The following is a 20786-nucleotide window of genomic DNA, read 5'->3' on the forward strand; positions in this document are numbered from 1 at the left end:
AATGTTTAGCCTCTAGAAGTGCCGCCTGACTGACCGCAATGTGGAGGAACTTCGGGCAACGAAGACAATTTTCCGCGAAAATGTGTGCTTGTTTATGGTGTCTATGCCGCTCCAGCACAATCGCAGGACTTGTTGCATCTCGTCCAAGCGTGTGTGGGCCTGCCTGACTATTAAAAATATTGTTACGGGGCATTAATTACATTCCCTGCAAATAGGACGCTACATGTGCTGTGCTAGGCAGGTATCATCATCAAGATGGGAGATGAAGGGTACGCTGATGGTAAAGCGCGTGGCGTTCGTTCCCCGGCTTGCGCGGCACTCTCTTCCACCGTGTCTTTTGTAAATAAGTAAATAAACCTGTAAGTAAGTATTGTGAATGCACCTTTGTAAATACCGCTCTACCTTCTGTCAATATGTACAGGTGAACGTACTGTTGTTAACATATGGCAGTGAATGCGTTACTATTGTAGGTTCCCTGTGACTTTATATCTTTGAGGGGTAGTTTTTGTGCAGAGTTACGGGACATAGGAGTTGAGAAACTCCCCATAGGCCCCATGCATCAACTAACTAACTAAGTGGTTCGAGTGAAAAGGAAAGGAGATGCACTGGGGATATTATTGAGCCCAGCTGGGGGCTCACCTGCATACAACCCAGTGCGGGGGGGAGGAGGAGGAGGGGCCCTGCATCAAAAAGTTTTTCTACGATTGGTCCACTGTTTGGGATTTTTTTCCGTACGGTGGCGCCATCTATTGCTGACAAATTAGACTACAAAACACGGTTCGCCGCTCGACAACCTGGGCGAAAAACGGTATTTGGGTGCCTACGTAAATTTTTTGGGCCGAAGAAGCCCAACGTGTACAACAACGCAGGCGTTTTATATGTATTGGAACCAAGAGTAGTAAAAAATGCGACCGTATATCCAGCGAGCAACGTTCTAAAAACGTTGCCAGCTAAATGCATTGTTGCCTGCGCATTGCCGTCTGCTGCGCGTCATCTGCGGTATTCCGGCGACAAAAAAAAAAAAAAAAAAGAGTGAAAAATTCGCTTCGATGGCTTTAGGCAAGATTTAAAGGATTATTTAGAGCCACTTAATCAGCTAATGGATTAGTTTTGGCATTCAGTGTGATGTAGGCCGAGCGAGAACTGCAAATTTAGTACTTCAGGTCGGACCTATGTTGTGCCGGAGTGCCAGCGAAACGGCCAATCGGTCGAGGTGGTTGCGCAGAAGCATAAACTATCGCAACAAAGTACCACACCTAAATAAACAATCAATAACTAAGAAAAGTACAAAAATGAAAAAAAATTATGCACCCGTAAAATAAAGTTTGACTTTAAATTGTCAGTTTGAATAATTACTGTGTCTTTTGGATAGTGCGCGCGGTGGCCGCTGTGGCGCCACCGTACGCACGATCCAAAGCAGAGGGAGTCCAGGGGAGGGCCGTTTTCTGAGGCGGAGTTTCGCAACTGCCTACATTGAAGAGCTCTGTTTTTTTTGTGTAATGAAAAAATACAGAGATAGCGCAGTCGTAATCGGGCTGCTATTGTGGAGAACCGTGCTCTATTCCCACCGAATACGCATGTATTTTGTTATTTACTCCATAAAGCGGCGGCCATTTTCTTGATCGGACAACAACAACATCGACGTTTTTTCCCCAGAAAGTTACCAACGGCTTAAGCCACATAGGCCATCGAGGCAGGTTGGCGTGGCGTACGATTCGTGCGCGCAACATGGCACAACGGTAATTTTCCGCTGTTTCTGTTGTTCATAAATAAGGTGCAGATTTGTAGAGGTGGTTATCGCCGCAACGCTCGTTCAGCACTCTCCCTGGAATATCGCGGAAGGTCAGCACCCTGTCTGAAAAGCGTGGATAAAAATTCCGGCTGGAGGGGGGTAAATAAGGCCGCCCTATGGGAGCGAAAGCAGAATTAAGATTTCAAACACAGTGTGTAAAGTATCGTCCGAGGGCTTCGAATTTTTAAGACTAGGCTGGCCAAAGGCAGAGCGTTTGCCCTTATGGTGTAGATCCTCCATCTTAGCTTCCTGAGACCAAGGTTGGCGATTCCAGTGTGGTTTTTCCTGCCTTTCTTATTTTGTTTGCATCTTTATAATCATAATCTTAATAATTTAAATCCTAAGCTGTAATTATATTTATAGTTGAATTGTAATTTTTATGGTTTGGACTAGTTCTTGGCGTTTTAAATGCTTGGTTTCACTTTGTTAGGCAATGTTATGTTATGTTAGGCATGTTTCACCGAAGCTCCCGTGGAGGTCGCTTTAACAGTGGTGTAGTAGTATCGGCTGGCACTATAGACGCAGACAATTTTAACATGGGCAGTCGCAGCTATCACTGTCACCCCCTTAGACCACATGAAGAACGAGGAAGAGAGGCCATGCAGCTCGCGGTGCTCTACGCGCGATTCCTGTCTGTGGCACCACCAACCCTGAACGGCCGCCGGAGCTCCAGCACAGCTACGACCACAGAATAGAAAACCGCAGCAGCTACCGGGCCCGCAACGAAACCTTCAGCCGACTCCCATCCACCCACCAGCGGTAATTGCGAAGATGGGCCAGAGCATGACAGTCGAGGCGGACCACAACAAGATGGAGGCGGCCGGCCTGGTGCGCCAGGAGGCGACGAGGCGCGCAAAGAGCAGCGAGTCGACGGCGCCAGTGGCGATCGGCGACGGGCCGGCCCTCGAGCTGTCCACGCTGGCCTCGTGTTCCCCGGACCAAGGGTGCCCCGTGATTGAAGACGACGGGGCCGATGACGACGGAGAACGGAGCCCCTTCGACGACGTCGACCTGCACGCCAGCAGCCCAGAGGTACTCGAGGAGAAAGAGCGGTTTTCGTTTTGATGTGGCAGGCTTAAAAGGGACCCTGAAGTGAATTTGTCAAGCTCCCGTTTTTGCTTGCACTGCGTATACTCGCAAAAATTAACACACTTTTCATCGTTTATCCGGTGAAGCCGGTAATTATTTTATAAAGCCCGAAAGAAGGAAACTACCATGCGCTGTCTGCGGCGGCCGCACCAACAAAAGGCTGTGACGTCGGGAGGAGGTGAACCGTGATTGGACCACGTCCAAGATTAGCATTCAAACAAGTTTCGGTTCTGTAAAACAACACGCTTGACAACCGACGTTATCGTTGGATGGGCATTCTCGATATCTCAATAATCCCCATACCGCGCTTAATGCCTAATATAAGCCTCCCAGGACGGCTTGGAATAGTAGCAATCATTAGCCGAGGCCTACGCAGGGGATGAACGCCCTCCGCGTCCCCAAAGACGCTCAAATGCCATGCGCTTTTCCACCATATTTGGAGCTTGCCTCACTCATGCCTGTATCGTAAAAAACGTGTTCGCACCAGGCCAACTGATTCTGGCCTATGCCCACTGCCCGCAAGCAGTCGGTGCTTATGGCAACAGCACGCTGAGAACTCGCTGGCACGTCAGTGTCAGTCTGCGCGCGTTCTTCAAACTAGTTTGTGGAGCAGTGAACTTTACGGCCCAAAAATGAACTCAGTACAGAAAACAACGGCCAAAAACGAAAAAATCAACTTACAAAAAAAGGATGTACCCTCAGGGATTTGAACTTGAGACTTGCAAAATAACATACCTAGCGCTCCAGACCACTCGGTCAATGTTTACAAATCACTTCAGTGTCCCTTTAAGAGGAGTAATGTTCGCGTGTAGCCCGCGAGTTTTCTTTTGTAAATGTTCAAACCCCTCTTCTGTACAGACATAAAGATAGAACCAAATTAGGTGTCATTCAGGGATCTGTCACTTGGCAGCCACAGCGAAAAACTATAGAAAGGGCTCTAAATTATTATTGAGTAACGTGATTTTAACGCAGCAAGATTACATTCTTAGCGGTATTTTACATGGCGCTGTGGCTTGCTGCAACCTAGTTAGATGATTAGAAAACAGCAAAATGTTGGTGGCATGCCTATTCTATTGCCATTACCTCTGAGGCCAGGACAGGGCGCTTGAGCAGTGGGTATGGTCCTCCTTGTTTCGATGGTCACCCAGTGCTGTTGCCACTAAAAGCAAAACTAATTTTGTGGTTTACACCAAATTCTAAAAAATGATGCAGTCCAGTTGGCCCAAAACTAGTCTTAAACAAGACTGGAGTTATCCTTTTCGATTCATAAAAGCTTACGGCTGTATATAGGCAGACAGGAAAGCTCATAGAGACACTGGCGATAGACAACTGGGCATGTTACATTTTTTCCCCTACTTTAGTCGTCTTGTTCAGCGGTCGGCACGGAAACACCTACATTTTTGACATTGCCGATTTTTTAGATCTTCTTTACAGAGTGTCGGAAGTCTATTTTTGTTAAATTTTGCGCACAGTAACCGGGCGCAAAACCTTACAACTGCCCCACGCAGCTGGTCCAGATAAGCTTAGAAACGTTGTCTTTACCATGTGAACGGTTACATGGAATGGCGGCTGTTGTCACGTCGAGGAAAACTATGCACGTGTTTACGGTTGTACCGCCAACAAATCATTTGGGAGTCAGGGCCTGTGTATGCTATCTCATATCGATGTCTTGCGAACTGAAAAAAGCTTACTATCTTAATCTTCCGTAATGGGTGTTGAGAAGATGCAGCCCTGACGAGACGAAAGGTACGCCCACATTATGATGAAGGAATTGCAATTCCTTCATCATAAAGTGCGAATATTCAGAATAAATGCCTGTTCATGCGGGTAAAACAGGCACCATGGGACCAGAACCTCCGAAAACATGACCGCTGCGATACTGTCTTACTTTGGTTGCAATACATTCCCATCTTCACTTTGAATGCAAATGCTCCCCAGTGTCCGATAACCGGTTAATGCAGTGCAGCACTGGGCTGTTAACTCCACTGAGGTGGTCCTCCCTTCCACGCTTCTGCAATGTCCATTTAAAAGCATTCGGTGTCCTTTCGTAAATATTCACATAACACGACATTTTACGTTGGGACAGATGACACAGGAATTGCTGCTTATTTGAATGAACAGGCAATAAAACAAGACAATACCCATATCACGATGATTTAAAATCATTAAAACAACATTCTTAAAGAATCTTAACATGTGATGTGATTCCCAGGAAAAGAGCTCTTTCATTTGTTCAGTGGCCTTCACCATCATTTTACTTGAAACTATTATCCAACTAAAGCAACTGGGGCCCACAGAATATCCATTGTTTTGTTAAAATCCTTTAAAATTATACATAAGACATTTGCTTGGCAAGATAGGTCAGTTGTAGTGACCCTGTCACAGGTAGGTACAGTATATTATCTGCTACTGTGTAGTGAAAGTTTGCGTGGTTGAAGTGACCTTTCATACAGGTGTGCCGAAAAACAGATAGAAAATCAGAACTAATCTATGCAGCAAGGCATCGCACAATCTTCATAATACCTTATACTTTTCTACTAAATTCGGGTACACCTGTCCAATAAACGGCCAAATTAATAATACAACAGCGCTTTCAACAACAATCGTTTAGTGAACCACAAAAGAACTCCGCACTTCCTCTCATTAGATTGCATAAATTTGGTATGTATCACCACGACGGTATGTACTACCATTTGGTATATTTTACAACGCTGAACAACTAAGCACAACAAATAATATAGCACTTAATATAACTAAGCCATACTCCCCCTGCGGTTCTGCTGAAATATTTTAGTTATGCTATGGCAGCAACTTCGAAAGCTGATAATAGAACACACTTTGCCTTCACTATGCGAAGTACAAAGTTAAATGCCACATATCGTCACGAGCGAAGATCTTGAATTCTTATTGGCAACCTTCAAGTTAAGTTTTGTCGTTGTTTGTTTTATTATAACCCGTCTGCACCGCAGCAATGCGGATATGATACGTTTTGTTCCTCTTGTCCCCGTTCATTGGTTGCTTCTCTTTTCTCGAGACCTCCCACTAACAACCCGTGGGATTTAAAACTCCCGCCCAGGAACCCGAGGCCCCCGTGCAGGCGCTCAGGTCGGGCATCCAGGGCTCCCACTTCTCGCTGGGCTGGGACGCCAGCCGGAGCCCCCTGGCGTCTCCCGTGCTGTCGCGCAAGAGGCAGCACGGCGTCCTCATACCCACGCACTCGAGCGGCAGCATCCAGGTGAGCGGTCCCCCCTCTCTCTCGCCCACACGCTTTGAAGTGGAGAGCACGTTATGGGCTCGCCTGGTCGTCATCGCTTACGGTCGATGTCAAGTGACTGCCAGAATCAGACGGCGCAGCGGGATAACGAACCTTAGTAGAGCCTGGGGTACCGTCGTCGTGGAGTCACGCTGAGGCTTCGAAAAACCACGTGGTTTAAATAGTCATAACCATTCGAACCTCGTGAACCACTGGCGTTTGTTATACATGTCCCCATTATTTGGAGGGGGCGCTCTAGTCGCTCGAATTGACCAGACGTGCTCCGCATGAGCTCCGCTATTTTTCGAGTGTTGAGCCGAAATCGTCGTCTTGGACCCAGAAGGCCGGTACCAGCGGACGCCGGAAGGTGTAAGGAACGATCGGAAAACGTTTTTTCTGACATTCCTGCATTTTTCTGGTGGGAAGCCCACCTCGTTCGTTCGTCACATCGGAGCTAGGCTTAGTCGCTAGGCCTAGCTCCCTACAACCACCGTGGCTATGGAAGTCGCCGTATCCGGAGAAAACATCGATCCTGTTGAGCTCAACCAAGGCGGCTGGACGGATATTCGCCGCCGACAACGAAACTACCTCGACGCCAGGAACGCTTCCTTGCAGGCCCCCACCTCGAACCACCAAGCCCATCGCGATGCTCGCAACCGCTCTGCGCGGCGCAACCCACCGGCATCGCCACTTCCCGAAACAGACATCAAGATCGTTCTCCGACCGAGAGGGGGACTCGATCTCAGGTCAGTCGCTCAAGCCTCTCTTGCGGATGCCATTTTTCAAAGAGCCAACCTCCCTCAGAACCCGGTAGACCAAATACGGGTCCAACAAGTGGCGAACTACCTGTTGATAAGTACCCCCTCGGAAGAACGCGCACAAAAATACTCTGCCATCCAGTCCCTCTCATTCAAAGGACACCAGTACGAAGTCGTTTCGCATGTTTCTGCTCCCGCCAACACGGCAACTGGAGTAATTTTCAACATTCCCGAAAACGACACACCCGAAGAAGTTTTCCGGAGCGTGAGTGACTACAATCCCGATCTACAGATTCTCGCTGCGAAACGGCTCGGAACCTCCAATAACGCTCAGATCCTCTTTAATGGCAACCGGGTCCCCTTCTGGATCCGGTACCGAGCCGCGATGTACCGGTGCAAACCATTCCTACTTAAAACGGAGGCCTGCACCGCGTGCTGGCAGCCGGGGCACCGTCAAGACGTATGCCCCAACGCAAAGCCACCGTCAAGGTGTCCTAAGTGTGGAACCCCTAACCCCGACGACCAGCACCCCTGCCTCCCCAAGTGAATCGTTTGTGAAGGCCCTCACATCACCGGTGCAACGGACTGTCCCCGCCGCTTCCAACCCCGCAGACGCCCCCAAACCTACGCTCAAGCTTGCAACCCCGAGCAGCAGGACGTCCAACCCTCCAAGCAAGGACAACCCAGAGAGCCCGGGGGAGGGAAGCACCCTGCCAGCGGCCACCAACGCCCTCCCAGCCAAAAGAACTCACCTGGAGGACTACAAGTGCTCAAGAAACAACCCATACCACCGTCCCAAGATAGGCAGCCGAGCGCTGACAAAAAGGTGAGCGGCTCTAGTGCTCCCTCGCACTGCTCATCCTCCCTGCACCAACCCCCCTCCTCTCTCCCTCCCTGACTTAATAAGAGAGCTTTCTAGCATCAGAGCGGAGATTAACCTGCTCAGACAGGAGAATTTTGCTTTACGTCAGGAAAACAAAGCCCTGAAGTCGCAAATTGAAAACAGCCCTCTAGAAGAACCGAGCCCAACACCCCCCGCAACCAAACGCAGAGCAGTCGGTGAAACCTGCCGAGCCGCAGCTGAGAATGCCACGCATGACGAGCAGCATGATAAGCGAATCACTGCCCTCGAAGCAAGCGTCGCGTCAACCTGGAAGCTCTTACACGAGCAGAAAAATGACTTTGTAGAGCTTCAGCAACACCACCAAGCTCAGCAGGCTAATATGCTAACAATTCAATCTAACCTCCAAGGCAGCATAGATAACCTCCGCGCTGAACTTGTCACATACATACGAGAGGTTCTCAACAGCGTCAGCAACCTGTCTGGGCACGTCCCCCAAATTGGCAACTAATATGGACCAGCCCTCGAGTAGAAGCACCGCGGTCGTCCGAGTCTGGCAGTGGAACTGCAGGGGCTTTAGTAGAAAGCGAAGCAACTTGCAGTTGCACATTCAGTCGGTTGAAACCCCCCCAGACATTATAGCCCTCCAAGAGCCGGGCAAAGCTGTTAAACTTTCGGGTTACAAAGCATTCCAAAACGAAGTGGATCCGAAAACAGCCGTCCTAATCCAAAGAAACATCCCGGCGGAGAGAACCCAATTTGATAGCGTCGAAATCCCCCCCGATCTGATAACGGTACTTCCCATAAAAAGGGGAGGTTCTAAACTTTTCATTCTAAACGTATAAAGTAGCCCCCATGTGCACAATCACAGATTCAATCTCTTGTTTTCCCTGGCCAGGAAAGAATCCGGCCCCAATTCCCTTATTGTAGTGGGTGACTTTAATGCACCACACACGGCGTGGGGTTATTCCAAGTACACAAAAAAGGGAAGAGACCTTTGGGACCAGGCGCAGATCCACCATTTTACATTAGAATCAGACCCCAATACTCCAACCCGGATTGGCAACAGCGCTCAAAAAGACTCCACCCCAGATCTCACCTTTACACTCCATGTCAAAAACGCCAGATGGAGCATCACTGACAGCACCCATGGAAGTGATCATTTCATCATCCAAACTGATCTCACCCTTGCCCCCATCATTAGAACTCACCCGCGACAGCAGCACCTCACAAACTGGGACGAGTTCAGGAGTTGTCGAGAAGCCCACAAAGAAACATCGATAACATATAACCCATTAGATCTACACAGCTGGGTAAAGCAACTGGTTGCGGACACGCGAGCCGTAACCAAACCAGTTGACCCAGACATACCTTCGGAGACTATAGATCCCCACCTGCAACACCTGTGGAACGCATATAAGAGCATACAAAAACGTTGGAGAAGCAACAAACAAAACCACAGGTTGCGCCGTAAATTAGCAGATGCGAAAATTCAAAAATACACATCAGAACTCTCTCAGGATCAATGGGGCGAAATCTGCGACCAGATGCGTGGCAACCTGGGGATGAAACGGACATGGCAGCTTCTCAAACACCTCCTGAACCCGAACCAGTCGAAAACAGATCAAGCCCATCGCCTCACCAGCATCATCCATGGATTCCCAGGGACGGATGCAGACCTAGTAAATAAGATAAAGTACATGTATTTGCCCAAAGGCACTAGCAACCCTCTCCCTCCATACACCGGTTTGCCAAATTCGTATATGGATAGGGACATAACTGAAGCAGAAGTACGAGGAGCCTTACTCAAGCTGCGATCGGGTTCGGCCCCGGGCCCTGATCAAGTAACCAACAAAATGCTAAAGAATCTTGATGATTACTCCATCACAGCCATTACTGGTTACTTCAACCATTATTGGCAACAGGGCACACTGCCACAATCCTGGAAACATGCTAAAATTACATTTATTCCCAAACCAGGAAAACCCCTTGCATTAGAACACCTCCGGCCCATATCCCTCACCTCGTGCCTGGGAAAACTATTTGAGCATATCATTCATGCACGCTTGGTTTCCCACATTCAGAATTTGTACCCGCTCCCTCACTCCATGATTTGTTTCCGTACGGGCCTGTCGACGCAGGACGTCCTCCTCCAAATCTCCAGACAAGTCATAGTCCCCAAAAACAATTTAGATACTGCGGCTATCCTTGCCTTAGATTTGACCAAGGCTTTTGATAACGTATCTCACGACGCCATAATGACTGGACTGGAATCCACCAACCCGGGGCTTCGTACGTACAACTATATTCGCAGCTTCCTGTCCAATCGAAGTGCCATCCTTCAAATCGGGGGCATTACATCCGATACGGTTGATCTCCCCTCTAAAGGCACACCTCAAGGAGCGGTATTATCCTCTTTGTTATTTAATTTGGCCATAATTAACATACCCCGCCGCCTTGAGCTAATTCCGAATCTTAAATTCAGCCTTTACGCCGACGACATCACACTGTGGGTGAATGGTGGAAGCGACTCCCATATAGAGGAGACCCTACAAGAGGCCGTTCAAATAGTAGTAAAAGAAGCTGCCAACGCGGGGCTTACTTGCTCCCCCAGTAAGTCCGAACTCCTTTTGCTATCGCCGAAGAGGAGATCCAAGGTACCACCCGACATTAGAGTTCATATAGAAAACAACCCGATTCCAGAGGTATCTACCCTTAAAATTCTGGGGACGCTTATACAAAATAATCGGGCTAACACACAATTTCTCCGGAAATTAGAACATGTTATTCAAACTATAGGGCTCATAAGACGAATCTCGAACCGCCGCAGGGGTCTCAAGGAGGAGGAGAGAATCCGACTTATCCAAGCGTTCATTATCAGTAGGATCACGTACTCCCTACCTTACCTGAACCCGTCTGCAACTGAATTAGATAAGGTTAATAGGCTCATCCGAAAGGCATACAAATCTGCCCTCCACCTCCCCCTTAACACACCCACTGCCAGATTCGAAGGCCTTGGCGTGCACAATACGGCACAGGAGCTTATAGAAGCCCACCTTTCCAATCAGGTCGTCCGTCTGTCTAAAACTCCCACTGGTAATCATATCCTAAGGCGGCTAGGTATAGGTCATATTGACTGCCCTGAGGCTAAAATTCCCCTCTCTTCTGAAACCCACGCAAAGCTTGTAATTAAACCAATACCCCGCAACATGCATCCCATACACCACGCGAGCCGCAGGGATCAGAGAGCACGTGCTCTCCAAAAACGACTCTCCGCTCGATCCGACGTGGTCTATGTGGATGCTTCAGAATACAGGCACCGCGCCGCATTCGCCATTGCAGTTATTAACGACCCTGACAATCCCCCTCTCGACTCCCTAACCTTAAATACTTCCCATCCCGCCACGGCGGAGGAGGCGGCAATAGCTTTAGCCCTCTCCCAAAGGCCGACCCCCTCGATAGTAATCTCCGATTCCAAAGCGGCCATTCAAAATTTCGCCAACGGCCACGTTTCGCCACAGGCATCCAAAATTCTCAGACGCCACCCACCCGACTCTCCGGTAGAAATTGTCTGGACTCCGGCGCACGCTGGCCTCGCGGGTAATGAGGCTGCCCACAATACGGCTCGAGGGCTCACAATCCGAGCCGGGGCAAGCCTTGAACCCTATCACGGGGCCAGATCCGCCAGAGACAGACTTCTCACGTACACAGAAATAACCGTGCATTACCGCCTCGACCGCCGTAGGTACCCCCCGGCTCACGTCAAGCTAACTAATTCCGAAGAACACACGTGGCGTCTCCTTCAGACGAACACGTTCCCCAATCCCGCTATACTCCAGCGAATCCACCCTTCATTATACCCTTCCCCAGAATGCCCTGAATGTGGAGCCCTCGCCACCCTTCCCCAGATCTTTTGGGGGTGTCCTAAAGATCCCTTTCCCCTAATTTCCTCTGATGAGCAGTGGGAGGAGGCGCTGGGGAGCTCAGACCTAGAGGTGCAAACCTGCTTGGTCACCAGAGCTGCCGATGTCGCCGCCCGGCACAAGCCAGCGGCCACAACCGTCCCCTGAGCCACATGAAGCTCAATAAAAATGTTTTCTCTCTCTCTCCCCATTATTTAGCGCAAAGAAAACTGCAGGTACATTTCAGGTTATATGTGTGTATATAACCGGCAGCCCCCGCGTTCATTTAGTTAGGGACGCTCGTTGGGTTGGTTTCAAAGACGATAGTCTTTCTTGGGCTACTTAAACCCAGAAATTTCGGTCTGTCTGTATGTCTGTCTGTCCGTCTGTCTGTCTTTGACTCGATTCAGCCACCCAGCCAAAGTAAAACATTGCCTGCGCAATAGTCGGATATAGTCACAGCTAAATCTACCCGTCTAAGTCCGGTGTAATGTTCATACCTGTCAACATTGTTGAAGAAGAACAAGACATTGCGCAAATATAAGACAACAAATTAATACAGAAGTGACGTTTCCAGTGTTCCTTTATAAAAAATTATGCATGCTTGACTTTGGCGAAATTAAATACTTCATTAACTCCAGAAAAAAATTCACTTCGCCGTCGCCTGCTATCGCCTGCGCCACTATAGCTTCTTGCGGCATTTTAAGGACACAACCGGCAACAGTTACGAAATGTTACACTAAATAGGTTCCACGTTCTGCTTGCAACGCACGTGTAGTAGGGAAACGTTGAAGTAGGGTGCCTCGATTCACGCGCGTCTTCGCCGTACGGCAGCGTTGGCATCGAGACACCCGGTTTGTAGCAGTGGAACGCGGGAAATTTAAAATGATTTAAGCAAACCTTCGGCGTCTTTACCTTGGGAGGAGCGCGACGCAACAGGAACAACATGAGAGGTGAGCGGGAAAGCGAAGGGAGCCATTTACTTGGCAAAAGTCCATAAAGACTATCGTCTTTTGACGACATTTGCAACGAAAGAACGCGGCCAATTTTTTACGATAGCGATTAAACCGGCCGCGCAAAAAAACATGGCGCATTCTAAATGACACAAAACAGCTACAGCATACAAAATTAAAGCAAGCACAAAAAGAGCGAAACTCCTGCTGGCACAGTTTCAGGCAGGGGGCGCGCGAGCACTGCGAAGGCGGGAAATTTAAAATGCATTGGGTAGCAGCAGCGAGCGGACAACGGCGTTACAGCCCATTATGGCGAATCACTGCTCTGCACTTCCGACAGCTTTCACATTGAGGGGAACGGCAATAATTTTTTCACTGTGCCACCGCGCAGTGATCGGACATTGCAGCCTGGAAGAGTGCTTCCGCATGGCAACGGTTGGTGCACTAGGTAATGAACTTGCCCTTAAAGAAGAGCACAAAGACAAAATACAACGTTGCCTAATTTTTAAGAACTACCTTTTGGTAACTTACTCAACTCCATTCCAGTTCCAAATGACGTTTTTTAATCGAGAAACATTCAAATTTCGCGCAACACAACGTCAGCAGGGACGTCGAAGGGAGAATACAAAAAGCAGCGTTATCAGTGTGTTGAAGTGGCGCGGCCAAACCAAACGTAACCAGTGACACCAGTACAATCGCCCGGTCATGTTTCTTGGAGGTGGCCTTCGGTTGGCGGCCCCCAGTCGTAGAAAGAAAATTCTGTGGCGTCATAAGCCCCCGGCGAAGAACGCGCTGGTGAGCCGCCACCCCTTCATGTTTTATTTGTTATCTGCATTATTGGTATGAACCTTAGGTTAAAAGTGTATTGTTACTGGACAAATCGATCTTAATGAACCAAACTTGCATTTTGTCGCCATGGCCTCTTCAAGCCCCGTTGAGTTGGAAAAGTAGAAGGCGTACCTAAAGTGCTCACCTCCGCCTCTTTTCATGCTGTACTCCGTCAAGCTTTGATTAACGGCGCAATACAATGTTGTAAACACAAACTCAGACTTACCGCACGAAAGGTAGAACAAAAGAAGGGCGGGGGGTGCAAGCCCTCTCCAGAATTTCCAGTGGCAGTTGGAGCTTGTGCAACAAATTTCAATAGGTAGCGAACGCAGTTGAAGTTATGCATGTTTACTTGTCTGAATCAGAACCTTCGTCATACAGACTACAGATTCACGAACGCCCATCCGCAGCGCGTGCTGTTGGTGCAGTGGGGTTGGGGCCGAAGTCCCAGTTCAGGCCTGTAGTGCGGCACTCCCACGTCACATGGCGGAAGTGGTGGCCTGCCCCAAAGCCACGGTCGATGAGTATTTTCTGACACCGTTCCCAAAGGCGATATATGAATGAATAGGTGTTACTTACGGATTTCCTGATTGTTTTTAACAGCAGGAAAAACGTTTTCTTTTTCTAAAACCGTTGAATGGTGCTAAGTTTGTCCCTGCAGCCCGACCTCCTGGGATATTTAATATTTAACATTTTGCTTTAGGCATGAAACAACTTACGGTCTCGGGCCGTCATCGTCTGAGGTCGTGTCTGAGGTCGTCGTCGTCTCATGCAGTCGTATTCTCATGTAGTCAGGGTGCTCAAACACCGGGCCACTCGTTTTCCAAAGCCTCGGATTAGAACGTAACGCGCACTCAAAAAACAAACCTGGACACTCATTTTCCAACACCTTGCGATAAAACGTTTCACCTCCATGGGATAAAACGCGTACTAAAAGAACACATTGTAACACACGCTTTCAGTTCGCCCTTGCCTGCTTGCTTGCTTGCTTGCTCCTATTTCGCTTCGTACTCGCTTTAAATTCAACATTTGCCGTTGTCCATTTCGAATTTTATTTCTTCTCCGTCTTCGTAATTGGGATGTCGCGTATATCAGCGCGCGCCTTCTGCCAAGAGAGAGATTTACAACCTTTAAATAGGCTTATACACTGCATGCTTTGCCCCTCGCCCGGTTTCACGTTAGTGGAGATGGCTAGGTTTTTCTTCTGTCTCGTTTTCGACTGCGTGACCCGCAAGTCTATTACAAGCTCGGACGGGTACAGTGCGTTCGGTTCATTGTGATGGAGAGGCATGTTCTGCCCCTTGTCGTGTTACATTTTATTGCTACTAGTAAAAGAAAGCGTTTCTAGCGCGCTATTTGAGCCGTAACTTGTGTGAAACGGCCGGCGCTGCATATTTAACTATACGCGACACTGAGAGATCATGACATTTTTCGGCCAGTTTTGGGAAATTTCAAGCGAAAATTGCTTGCTGCAAAGTAAGACCCCATGACCTTTTTACAAAGAACAGTTTGCAACGTGTCACGTACTTTCACCCGAAAAAAAATTAACACACGACATGGCATTGTAGCCTATCCCAAGAAAGCATGGCTTTTTATTATTATTCACGTGGTACTATTATAGGATACTAAAATATACATCGTCCCCTTCGGTACATTTCGAATTGTTATTGAAGTCTTCTAAGAATAGGATAGAATAGGAAGCCAAGAAAAAAGTGAGCCTCAGAACTGGCGCCGTTCAACGTCTTTAAATATCAGAATTTCGCATTGAAATCAGAAAACTGTCACTGTCACGATGCGCCATTCAAGGAAATTCATGAAGCCGAGGAGATGGCCTGTGTCACAATCGAACATTATTGATATTGCGGCAACCATGTCAACCACGTGGGAAGAAAATCGTGAGCTGCTGATAACTGAACGATGGGAGCAGTCGGTAGCTCGAATAAATAGGACGTGAAAATAAATTAACGCCTATACCAGTGATATAGCCGCAGCAAGTAGAACTATTGAGCAAAGTGGCAGTAATTTCTCTGGCATTGACGCTGAGTGCACCAAACGGTTAAAATTAAGCTTGTAGCTTGGAGACCCTGGACGCACGTGAGTTAGTGGTCAAACAGCTGGTTGGCGGAGAATGCGCATTCGAGACAACGAAAAAGACACAACACCAAGAGGGCTATTAGACAGCTTTCAAATCCGAAGGATTTAGAGGGGCGTGCCAGAACAAACGCCTAGCTAACGTAGCCCTCCTGTCGAAGCCCAGGCTCCGCTTGGTTAATGCGCGCGTCATTTGCACATTGGGTCTGTTCCGGGCGACCATGGCCAGCACCTGACCATGCCGTTTACTAAACGGGGTGCATCGTACACCCAGCAGAGCCTCAGATAATACATCAGCCCGCCGCAAAACGCCTCGGTTACTTTCGGTAAGGTGTCGTCCTTATCATATTCCTGATTACAATTGCTTGCTTAGAGTGCCCTCGGGTGCATAAAATCCCGCAAAACATGGATTACCTATTGATTTCGCCTCTTGGTCTTCGCAGTAGCACAGTCACTGCGTTGCTACTACTCTCGCTTAAAAACCGTATGGCGTGAATTGAAATCAACGTAATCGACTATAGAATTTCAGCAATATCTTCGCTAAAAACTTCCATCACTTGAAACGGAGTTCATGTTGCCGGCTTTTTCGAAACTTGTTTCTGGAGCTGTCGATGACGCCAATTCACCCTAACCACTAGGTTTCACTCTTGGTCCAGCACAGAAGGACACCGGATGAATCTTCGTGTGCTTGGATGCATATTCGTGTCCTTGCTGGCACGCCTTCTTTTTTTCGTCAGGTTACGGTCACACCGAAATTGTGCACGCAGGGCGGGGCCGGCGGCGCTGTGCGCGTCAACGGCGGCCAGCAGGTTTGGCGGAACCAGGCGCTGTGGACGTCGCTCGCGGTGCTGGCCATCGTGACCATGGTGGTGGGAGCCGCGGTGGCGCTGGCTATCACCACGGCCAAGAGCAACCGCCGCTCGCTGGCCCTGATGCGGGCGCTGCGCCACTGGTACGTGGCTGGCTCAGGCAACAGCACCATCTCGCCCCTCGAGCAGGGACGCATTCCGCCCCCGGCCAGCACCGATGGCTCCGACGCTGGAAACGACAGCCGGGACCAATACGTGCTCGCATTCCGACGATGATAAGAAAATGGGGGCCGCCGCTTTAACTTTTGTGGTTTTTTAAATGCCAACATTCGCGCTGCTACGCCAATAAAAATCGCTATTCTCTACAACGGTGCCATGTAGAGTGACTTCTTCAACGGATCGACGAACTCGAACGCCGCGCCCCCCCCCCCCTGCAAATTTACTCGACCATAACGTACAGTGCACCCTCTCGCTCATAAGGCTTCTTGGGCAGAACAGTACAGTAAGCCCTGTTCAGTTCTTAGCTTCGACCAAGCGGTGTCATCCGTCGACAGGGCGACGATGATGATGATAAATTCTTTTATTAGGAAGGGGAGGACCGAAGGTCGCTGGAGGGGGAAGAGGGGGAATAGGGAGGGAGGTAGACACCCACTAAAGCACACTCGCCAGGCCACTGGCAACGCCAAACTCGGCTAAGGTCACCAGGTGTTGAGGATGTTCGAGAATGTCCCTATGTAATGCTTCCATATTTGAATTTTGAAAAACACTATGGTTTAGTCTATGAAGATCAAAAGCGGAGCAGTGCAGAATAAGATGGTCCATGTTTGCTTCACACACAGTGTGGCAGAAGGTACATGTGCAGGGGGCAGCGGTGCCAATGCCCTTCTTCCGGTCAGCAAGTGTCTGCCATTTATGGATCATATGAGGTGTAGTGGCCGTGTTGGCAAGTACTTTGTTAATAAATATTTCTTGCGATCGGCTGAGGGGTAAATTCTTAAAGATTTGTGCAGGGGTAATGCTTTTTAATCTCTCGCGGTGAAGAAACCGGAGGTAGCGTCGTACTCGCGCCATTTCGAAGTGGCCGCCTGGCAGCGAGTCCGCGTAGGGGTGATCGCGGAGGTCGGGAGATCCGAGCAGGAGAGGCTGGAGATGTACAGGTATAACTCCAGATTGTGAGGTGGCAAAACCATGGGCCACCTCGTTACCACCCCCGCGATCCCCGACGTGTCCCGGCGTCCAGCTGACCCTGACGTCAATGTCGTTCCTCTGCTTGTGCTGGAGTATCTGGCGGATGCGTTGAGCAGTGGCGTCGTCTGTTTTTGGGTCCTCAATACTACGTAGTGCCTCAAATGAGTCTGTATATATGACGGAAGGCCCGGTGTTGTCCCTCAGAGCTGTCCAGATAGCCAAAAGTTCTGCTTGTGCAGGTGTTGCGTGGTCCAGTGTGCAGACGTAACGTCTGGCTTCTCTTGTCGAGGGTTTGTACCAGGCCAAGGCCAGGTGAAATCTATTAAGAGCGGCGTCAGTAAATACTGCATTGGCGCTGTGCTGATTGTGCCTATGGGAGAGGTTCTCTCTGGCTGAAGTGGCGTCATTTGCGGGGGGCGTGCAAGTCTTGGAGGGGTGCAGGGTAGGGAAACTCAAGGTGGTTTTTTCGCCTGGAGTAACCCGGGCTTCTGTACAGACTCGTCGGGTGTCCCAAAGCAAGGTGTCTTGGCCCTGTATTGTGAGGTGCAGCCGGTTGTCCAATGACGACTGAGCGCTTCTGAGGATGTCCTCGATTGGCGGTAGGGGTGCAAGGTCCCGAAGCTTTCGTAGATCGGTGAACTTGGGAAGCCCCGTGATAGTCCGAAGGATGTGTCGGTGGAGTACTTGCAATGTCTTTTCAGCTGTTTTCGACAGGGTTACGACTGTACCCCCGTAGGTGATCTTACCAATTGCAATAGATCTCAAAAGGATAGTGCAGGCTGTCTGTCGGGTTCCGCCGAACTTGTTGGAAACGCGTTTGATTGCGTGTAGGACCGCAGACCATTGCCTTTTGAGTTCCATGATCCAATGGTGGCCCGTGTTGCAGCTGTGTATAGGAATGCCGAGAATTCTGACATGTCCATGCTTAGTCTTGATTTCATGTTGCCCCAGTGTTAACGTGATTGCCTCCCCTGCCAGGAGGGCACTCCGCCTTCCATTGACACAGAGGAGTTCCGTTTTCTCCGGCGCTAATGTAAGTCCTAGTTTTGGAAGTGTTTCCTCAAGTGCAATTAGCGCAGCCTGGAGCTCGGTGGCCATATCTTCAATATTCCCACTGTAGTCCCGTCCCTCTGTCCAAATGGTGATGTCGTCCGCATAAATGCTGTAGCGGGCACCAGTATTGGTTTCAAGCTCTTGGGCCACAGTAAGCATGGCTACATTGAACAGCAGGGGACCCAAAATCGAGCCCTGAGGGACACCACGATCGAGATAATATGTCACAGGCTGGACACTGCTGGTGTTCCGAAGTCGAATTGGTCGGGCCTCCAGGAATCTGGCAATCCAATCGAGAGCACGCTGACTGGGGTAAATCCCGGCCAGATTAGACAGAATGTGTTCCTGCTTGACATTGTCGAACGCTTTCTTTATGTCGACTGCCAGGATGTAGTCTGGTGGTCCCTTTCTTGCGTTTCGGTTCAGGACCCTCCGAAGCAGCCAGAGGTTATTATGAGTTCCCATGTTGGGTCTGAACCCGGCCTGAGACGGGTGTAAGCCTGGCTTGCAATATTCGATGTAGTGGGTTATCCTGGTGTGTATCATTCTTTCCACGAGTTTGCATAAGGTTGGTGTCAGCGATATGGGGCGGAGATTGGTGACTTTTGTCGGGTCCTTTCCCGGTTTAGGTATCGGATTAATAATTGAAAGGCGCATGTGTTCCGGGACTGTTCCCATGGTCCACTGCTCGTTTATGATTTTCAGCAGAGCTGTCTCAGTGTCTTCGGTTAAGTTCCGCAACATCTTCCAAGTGATACCGTCATGTCCCGGTGCTGAGTCACTTCTGCCATGCTTAAGGGCGGCATGAAGTTCTCCCAGCGTAAAGGGGGCGTCTAATTCTGCGTTTGTGGACTCGAGCTTGGGTGTTTCGATGGGAGCAGGTGGCGTGAGGCTGGCGTGAGGGAAAAAAAGATTTAATGATTTCCTCTTCGAGCGTGTCGCTGTCTTGGCGGAGATTAAGAGTTTCTAGCGGAGAAGGACCTCTGCCTTTGTTGAGCATTTTGCGGACGATTGCCCACAGCTGCTTCATTCCTTTAGCTTTGCCGAGCCGCTCACAGGTAGAGACCCATTGGGCTCTACTGAGTTCTTCCCCGTGTTGCTTGATGAGCTTGTAGGTGTCTCTGATCTGACGGAGGGTTTGATATCTTTTACCGTTGGTCTTGTACTGATGTGTGAGCTTATTAGCTTTCTTCCACAGTGCTACCATCCGAGAATCGGCGAGTCCCGTGTCTTCTTCGCCAACTGTTTCTTCGGTGGCAGAGCTCAGATTGCTTCGCATAAGCTGAGCGAACTCTTCAATGGTGTCGAATTGAGCTCCTATGCCATCTCGGAAGTCAGACCAGTTTACGGCTCGGATGGTTGTACGCTGTTTGCGAATTTTTTTATTGACGGTAACAATAATGGGATAGTGATCACTGCCCCATGTTGAAGAATGCGTCTCCCAATGCTTGACTGCTTTCAGGGAGGAAATGGTCAAGTCAGGCGTAGTGTCGGCTTGTTTCGCATGGAGCCCTGCTCGGGTGTGTACTCCACTTGTGTTGCAGATATGAAGCGGTAATAGCTCCAGTTGATCAGCCAGGAAGCGTCATCTCGAATCAGTGGTGGCATATCCCCAGATTCGATGCTTGGCGTTGAAGTCTCCGCCTATGATGATCTGGGTGCCACTGGCTTCGTGCACTAATTTTGGTATCCAGCTGTACTCGTCCGGCACTGTGGTGCCGCGATTCGGTCGGTAGTATACAGAGGCAACCACCAGCGAGTGCTGTCTGCTTTTGCCGGGGAGCCCAAGCTTGACTGCCACAATCTCTCTGTATTGATTGCTTTCCTGTGAAGTCTGCATGAGAATTGCAGTGCATGACTTGTGGACTAATACTGCTGCCTGGCCTCTCTGTGAGGGAACAGGGTCTATGCGCCTTCTGGAGCCGTGGGTGATAGTTGGGTGCATGAATGTGTGATAATTTTGCAACGAAACTTTGCCTCTAGTTTCTTGTAGAAGAATAATGAGGGGTTTGCATTGGTCTACATGATATCTTAATGCCTGGAAATTTTGAGAGATGCTCCTACAGTTCCATTGTATGCATATATTTGTCGGAGTTTTCATGATTAGTCTCTGCTGCGATGACGGGCGCGTCGGTAGTTTCTCTTGCATTCGTCTAGGTTAGCTTTCAATTGGGCTAGCTCCCGCTCGTTGGTTTCTTTGTGCTCCTTAAGTAATTCGTCCTGTTTTTC

At 49.3% G+C, this 20786-nt stretch overlaps 1 protein-coding gene across 1 annotated transcript; it reads left to right on the plus strand.

Moving 5' to 3' along the window:
- Nucleotides 1-2563: 2563 nt before the first annotated feature.
- LOC144153349 (uncharacterized) lies at nt 2564-16654 on the plus strand. The gene is made up of 3 exons (XM_077685000.1): nt 2564-2824; nt 5958-6116; nt 16275-16654. Exons 1-3 carry the CDS (start codon nt 2564-2566, stop codon nt 16590-16592), a joined length of 738 nt encoding a protein of 245 aa, XP_077541126.1. The 3' UTR covers nt 16593-16654.
- The last annotated feature ends 4132 nt before the right edge of the window (nt 16655-20786 follow it).

This window comes from Haemaphysalis longicornis, unplaced genomic scaffold, assembly GCF_048455015.1.
Source record: "Haemaphysalis longicornis isolate Haplotype H1 unplaced genomic scaffold, Haemaphysalis longicornis Haplotype H1 scaffold_9, whole genome shotgun sequence".
Classification (NCBI taxonomy): domain Eukaryota; kingdom Metazoa; phylum Arthropoda; class Arachnida; order Ixodida; family Ixodidae; genus Haemaphysalis; species Haemaphysalis longicornis.